The 7,188-nt window shown below is 36.2% G+C and overlaps 1 protein-coding gene across 2 annotated transcripts; it reads right to left on the bottom strand.

Moving 5' to 3' along the window:
* On the bottom strand, window positions 1–6,802 carry LOC148425300 (aquaporin-10-like). 2 transcript variants are annotated; one of them, XM_088409870.1, is made up of 6 exons: window positions 6,562–6,802; window positions 5,143–5,269; window positions 3,656–3,793; window positions 2,233–2,351; window positions 1,923–2,140; window positions 1–575 (listed from the first exon to the last, which is right to left on the bottom strand). In XM_088409870.1, exons 1-6 carry the CDS (start codon window positions 6,643–6,645, stop codon window positions 365–367), a joined length of 897 nt encoding a protein of 298 aa, XP_088265996.1. In that variant the 5' UTR covers window positions 6,646–6,802; the 3' UTR covers window positions 1–364. The 2 variants fall into 2 exon arrangements, with proteins under 2 accessions (XP_088265996.1, XP_088265997.1); XM_088409871.1 differs by having other exon boundaries at window positions 5,143–5,247; window positions 6,562–6,799.
* Between the last annotated feature and the right edge of the window lie 386 nt (window positions 6,803–7,188).

Here is a 7,188-nt window from a genome sequence, read left to right as displayed (position 1 = left end):
TTCCTTTGACCATATCTAAATTGTTTATTCTCCATGCACGTTTATTTACAAGAAACAACATCATTTGAGTTCAAAAATGGACTTTGCACTTGGCATCTGGCTTATTTAGTAGCGCCCTCTACTGTTCTATCAGCAGAGGATACATTATGTATTTTTTTTTAATAACAAGAGCATACAGATAAACAAAACAACATTTAGATCGAGAAAGATAAAATATTAAATGCATCAGAAATGTAAACAGCACTATAACACAAGATGCCTGCACTTTGTATGTGAAGCTCACCTCATTTGGTGCTTAAAATACACAAAGAAAAGTCCTCCTGACTTGGTGATATAAAAATCTCTCGACTTTTGTGTGAGGGTCTCAGAATGACGCCGTCTTTAACTCGATGCCAATCAATGGCGCGTCTGTGGAATGCTTGATGGCGTCGCTGGCAATGGATGATGTGTCCACCTCTTTTGGAGGATCCAAGTCAGGCAGGTGCCAGTGGATGAAGGTTACATACATCAAAGAACCTAAGACGCCTCCGAGAAGGGGGGCCACCAGAGGGACCCAGAACCAGTAGTTGTAACACCTGCACAATAAAAATTATGATTATTAATATGACCACAGTTAGGATATTGTATTTGTTATCATTATGTGTTAAGAAAATAGTACATTACATTTGCATCAACAAAGACAACATTTATTATACATTAGGAACCACTCCATAAGTAAATTTTGAAAGATATGGCATTATAAGAAATATATATTTTTTGCATTTGCCAAAATTAATTTTTGACACTGTAACTTTACTGAGGTAAAAATCTCATGTTTCATTTGTCATTAATCTTTCAATGCCGGCGCAGTTAAAGTGAATTTTCTTCCATAGATTTTGTTCCTGTCAATGGCAGTGAATGAGCTGAGAATTGCTTGTTTATAAAGATTTATTTGAATCCAATTTACGCTATATTCTTTTTAAAAACAAATGTTGAAACCAGAAAAGCAAAGACTGACAAAACTTGTTTGAAAAAAATAAACACTTCAATTTGTGTCTTAATCTTTTACTTCAAAAGGTGCCAAAGCATTTTACAAAAATACACATTTCACACTCCATAGGGCTCAAGCAATGCCTTGAAATGTACAAAGAACCGCAAGAAGCTTAATAAGGCTCTTAGAAATAAATAATTCGAACTGGTCGCAGACTCAAATGCTGCATTTGGGAAAAGTGGGAAATTGGAAAAAATCTTACTCGGGTCGTCCAAGTTCCTATTCAGATTTTTCGAGGCGAACGTAAACAACATATGATTGATAGTGTAAAGTCCTTTTTTTGGATGTACGCAAATATACGGGACAAATAAAATAAATCAGCCGCACACGTGATAAACAGCTACTAAGGAACATTGAATCGAGGATGCAGTTACGCCTAAAGCCTGAGGATGTCGTTGTTTTACAGGAAAAGTATAACTTCGTTCATACAAAAATAAAAACAAAGAAATAAACAGCTAACATGACAAATTTGAAGACGGATTAAATTAGGACATTTTTGTGAGCTTGGAGCCAAGTTTGTTAGAAACGCTGATGCTACCAACCTAGTCAATAGTCATTTTATACACTCATTGGCCACTTCATCAGATACACTTGCCCAAACACGGCCTACAATGATAATAAGCTCGACGGTGGGCACGTGAGCTTGTATGTTTGCAGTTGACAAACAATGCAACATAATCAGATGCTTGCGACTTTGATTCTGATAAAAGTTCTCACGCGATAACATTTCACTTCATTCACTATTTTGCAACAGGGCAGACAATTCCAAATGCCATTCGAACAATCGAGCAGACCTCAGCAGACCTTGAACCATGAACGTGCAGCAACCGCAATCATAAACATACAATATCTGACCGTGAACATTATCTCTCCCGATCCGCTTTGTACTTACGTGAAGACCTCAGTGCCCCAGCCCGCAGTCAGAGTGAGCAGCCGAGGTCCCAGGTCGCGGGCCGGGTTGATGGCCGCCCCGCAGTTGCCCGACATGGACATGGAGATGCCCAGCACGATGACCGCCACGATGGCGGGAATCAACCCGCTGGGAGCCGGGGTGTTCCTCTTCTCGTCCAGACATAGGATGCATAACATCAGCATGCCTGTACCCACCACCTGGCGAGGATCCAAATCAGCAGTAGCGTTAGACTATATCATATGCAGGATACAGCCAAAAAAAAAAAAAAAAGAAAAAAAAAAGTGCTGACCTGGTCGAGGAAACTTCTGCCTAAGGTGACGTACTCAGTGGGATATGTGGCAAAGATGGACGCCGTTTCATTTGCTCCATACACAGTCAATATTCCACCACTAAAATCCATTATAGCATCTAAGACAGAAAAATAAGCGATATGTAGCACTCAATGTTAATACATTTGCTTTGTTAAAGAAAATAAAACACTAATTAATAAAAGCAAAACATTCAATAACTAAAGTAAGTCAGGAACACATGGGTTTTATTTCTCTTCAGTAAAAAAGCGTTGCATTGGAAAGCTAGTCTATTCAAGCAGTCAAATATCACAAGCATAGATCTTTTTCATGACAAGTATTAAAACATCTGAATTTAATAAATGATTATTGTAGTGATTATTTTAAATATTGGTAGTATTTGAGCTATTTTTTTATCAAATAAGACAATATACATAAAACATAAAATACATATAAAACGTGTATAAATAATGACTGACATTTCTTATTTTGTGTTGAAATGCTAATTTGCAATGACATGCATATAATAAAACTTATTTAAAAAAGGTACACATAGTGTTTTACTGACTAAATAAAATGTTGGTAGTATTTTTTTTAATAAGCATTAGCTACAATTGTTTTTTACATAAATGTATTGTTGTATTTCATGTCTATTTTTAAACAACAAAATATAAATTGATAGTTAGATATATCAATCATTAGTTTTGATTATGGTATGTTTACTTTGATTATGAAATGTTTACGTACGGCAAAACCTTTACAAAAACACGTATTGTGTAACTAATTTTTAAAAGGGGAATCCAACCCCAACCACAACCAACCCCAACTACCCCCCACAATAGTCAGAAATTACTCAGAAATCTCGACTGTTGTATTTGTGGAATATGAAATTGTTTGCAAAATCAACTTGTTGGAGGCGAACATTTTGCCACTGACTTTTAACTAAAAATGACATCAGTTTATCACAGCCCAGGTAGCAACCAAGCACAGCTCAGCTTGCACACACCACATGACCAAACTCAGAAACAGTGATTGGTTGTTGTTTGATCCCTGAGCAACTGTGATGTCATTTTTAATTGACAGTGACAAAATAGCTACCCCCCCATAGATGGATAAAAACAGGTTTGTTTTGCCACTTAATTTATCTGTCACTCACACAGAACATATTGTAAATTAAATGTTTGGGTTTTACTTTTATCTTGACATATAAGACGACTTATTTCATTATCTTGTGCTCACACGTTGGGCTTTGCTCTTGTATAGCACGTGAATGTTCCTACTGTTGGGCTACAATAGCTTTATCTTATCTTACGATTACTGCATTTCGTTGCTCGGAGAAGAGCTCTTGTGACAATCGTTGCTTCGGATTATTTTGGAATTGTATTTATACGCTCCCAAAGCAGGAAAAGAGGCAAAAAGACGGACCGTAGTAGACCATGTAGACAAGCGCCGATGCGACGTAAGCGCCCAGAACCTGGGAGAGCCAATATGGCAGCATCCTCTTCCATGGTACCTGGCCCAACACACAGAAACTGAGCGTTACGGCCGGGTTCAGATGAGCACCTGCAAGAGCAGTGGCAGAGTACAAAACAGGAAATCACAATGGTGTTTTAATGCTGGACCATAATCATTCAATCCCAAAGACGTCTTTTTACGTTTTTTTTTTTTTTTAACAGTCCAGACATTCAATAGGTATTTATTTTTTCTTTTTCTTTTTTTTCCCCATGTTTGGCTTAAAGTGTGTCTGAATATAGCTAGTTAATTAAGTTATAAAGTAATCAAATATTTTAGATGATTATGTACTAATGGATTCAATTACTTTGTTGGGCAAAAGATAACCAATATGGGCCAAAAAAAAGGACAGAGACAATATTTGGGTCATTTTTTTAGGTTGATTTTTTAACCAACAGGGTTGTATTATGCAAAGCAACGCAATTTCTGAGGCTGTCTGGCACAAAATGACCCTTTTTTTGTACAAAACCACCCAAAAGATCACCTCACACTGATGTATATATCAGGTCGATCTTTTTTTTTTTAACCGGTATAATTGGATAATTTTTAACCCAACTGATTTTAGTTTTATTAACTAAAGAAATTGATTAATAATTAATCACCTAAAGCAATTTATTGCTGCAGTACAGCACTTCATTTAGCATGAGCCGTTTTTAGAGTATCCTTTTGCCACACCCTTGAAAAAACACACAAATTATATATATATATATATATATATATATATATATATATATATATATATATATATATATATATAAGGGTTGGGTGACAATATTGATGTATCAATATATTGCAATACGAAGTGAAGCAATACTACATATGCGACATTCAGGTTTCAATATATCACATATTGGTTTTGAAATGCTTTATTTTTGTCACATTTCATTTTTTTTATATCAATCCAATCTAGAGTGGCTTTTGTGTCATGACTTTTGTCATATTATGAATCTTATTTTACTTTTAAATCATCCCAAGCACTTCGCAAACACCACATTAAATGTTACAATACATTACCTTTTGAATGAGGCCATGTACCAAAATTAAACCGGCGGCAGCGGAGAAGAGCAGCAGAAAAAGAAAACAATTTCCTTCATTTCCATCGTTGTCATAGCTCTGGCTTCTGGTATGTGTTCCAGAAAAGTGCAATAACATCCGAGCAGCTATATTAATGAGCCGTAGAATCTTATCTTGTGTTTACAGTATTTCAAATGGGAATTTTGAGGTTGTTTTGTTTTACTGTATTTCATTTTGTATTTATTTATATGCTAATTTTCGTAATATGACGAGATAAAAAAACGTACAGAAGCGAATGTATCTCAAGGAAAAAGGGTAAAAACATGTCTTCGGGATCGAACGAGTTAAACATTAGTGTGCGGAACGGTTTAATGTTTGTACATTACCTGTGATGCCTTTGGTGAGGTACATTGCCGACATCACGCCCACTGAGAAAGACATGTTGATGGACAGAAACTGGCCTTTGGTCTCCCTGCTGGTCTTCACCTGAGCTGCCGCAGAGCATCCGAAAAGCTTCATTAAAGTATTAAAAAAAAAGACAAAACAACATGTTTCAATACAAGGCAATGTCAAAAATGGAAACTGACATTTGATAAAACCGATTATTAAAGGTGACCTTTAATATGTTCTGTGTTCCCTGATTTGTCAAAACATGGCATTCTGGTTCATAATGTGTTTTTTGGAAGATATAATAAGCAACAAAATCCACACGTTTTTGTCCAAATACTTATTACCTTTTACCAGGATTTTTGAAGCATTTTCACCTAAAGTAATGTGGACTAGGCAAGTAGAACAAGGTTAAGCTCATTTTGATTTCGGCTAATATTATGGGTAGGGAAGTCTTTGTTTAGGCTGTATGCAGGTGTTTATAAAACTAGGAGGAAACAAAGGCCAAAGAAGGATCTTGGATGGAAGATCCTTCCGTGCTTGTGAACTAAAGATAAAATTAAAAAAAAAAGTGGATAACAATTTGGACTATTGTAAAAGATACTGGGCTGAAAGAAAATGGACTTCATTTGTTCTCATCTGCTTGGTGGGTTAAGAAGTATTGGGTAGAGTCATAGAAGTAAAACCAGGACCAGGATCTTGATTTTTGTACACTTGCTAAACCCTGCATACGAAGATAAACAAATTTGTATCTCTTACAGTGGGTAAGTACGAAAATTCGCTAATTGTTCATTTGTTATTTTGGTTCCCGGTAACAGGACGACAAAACGCATCATTTCTAACAATCCCCAAAACAGATCACATTGTTGTCACTGAATTTTTCTTTTAACATATGTTTATTATTCATCAGCATTCTGCCATTAAGGAGTTAAAAAAAAAGAATTGGGGGGGGGGGGGGGGGGGGCAGGTTTCCTCCTAAATCATTTTCTATGCATTTAATATTAGCATTTTGGGTTTGTTTGTTTTCTAAGTCTAATTATTATTCTTTTTTCCTAAAGTATGTCAATGGTCATCTAGTTCGTAGTTCACATTATTAAACTAAGTTGGTCTATCTTATTGGATCAGTCATTTATTTATTTTTACTCACTGATTGGCCAACATTATTGTGCAGTATAAATAAAAGAGAGAGCAAGTACTTGTTGAAATATTACAGAAAAAAATATCACCATGTGATCATTATGTATTCTGAATTATTTACAAGATAAACAGCTGAAACAGTCATAAAAGCGACGATGTGGAAACGATGCTATTACATTGCCACAAAGGGCTTACTCATCGTCCAATGGGATCGTTGCGCTGCTATCCCAGTGCAACACTTTTGTGAGTATCTGATGCAAAATCCAAATCAAGTCACTCACCAACAAGATGAAGGTCCCCAGGAACTCGGCCATGCATTCTCTCAGCAGATCATTCGTCACCCGGAAGACGCGGCGCTTCAACATGACTGCAAAGTGCTTTGATGTCCACAAGCAGCATCTCCTTCTTCAACTTGGCTGCTTCCCCCTTTTTCAGCCCAGCTGCTCCAAAACTAGCAATGATTTACCAGCTCGCACACTTTCGCACTATTGGTCAATGGCGGCATCAGCGCGGCCAGATGCCCAGTCATAAAAAGGTGCTAGTATTTTTCTTCGACATAGGACTACCACTACCTTCATAGTCATTATGATGATCATGATGATTTATTAAAAAGAAAACACAATGTACTAGTGATTCTCAAAGTGTAATTGGTGCACCAGTCTCCCCCTAGTGGTGTGTGAAAGAATCACTGCACATGTACACTTTAATTGTTTCACTTTCAAGGTGAACTAACATTTGCATGTAATTTTAAAACTCTAAAGTACCACATTAAAATACAGCATAGTACTCAAATACAAAGATTTTTAGTTATAAAAAAAGTAACATTGTATGCTACTCTAAGATTATGCAATTTGAACATTAACACTACATGGAAACGTAAAAAAATAAAATAAAAATAATTTGCTTGA

Source organism: Hippichthys cyanospilos, chromosome 3 (assembly GCF_059441005.1).
Source record: "Hippichthys cyanospilos isolate Australia breed blue-spotted pipefish chromosome 3, RoL_Hcya_1.0, whole genome shotgun sequence".
NCBI classification, from domain to species: domain Eukaryota; kingdom Metazoa; phylum Chordata; class Actinopteri; order Syngnathiformes; family Syngnathidae; genus Hippichthys; species Hippichthys cyanospilos.
This window is presented reverse-complemented; position numbering and strand designations above follow the sequence as displayed.

Coding starts and splice junctions, on each gene's coding strand:
- LOC148425300 (XM_088409870.1), bottom strand. CDS start 6,645: ATGTTGAAGCGCCGCGTCTTCCGGGTGACGAATGATCTGCTGAGAGAA. Junction 3,794..5,142: donor CCTCACCAAAGGCATCACAG/GTAATGTACAAA, acceptor CTGCTCTTGCAG/GTGCTCATCTGAACCCGGCC. Junction 2,352..3,655: donor TGTCTACATGGTCTACTACG/GTCCGTCTTTTT, acceptor TTTCTGTCTTAG/ATGCTATAATGGATTTTAGT.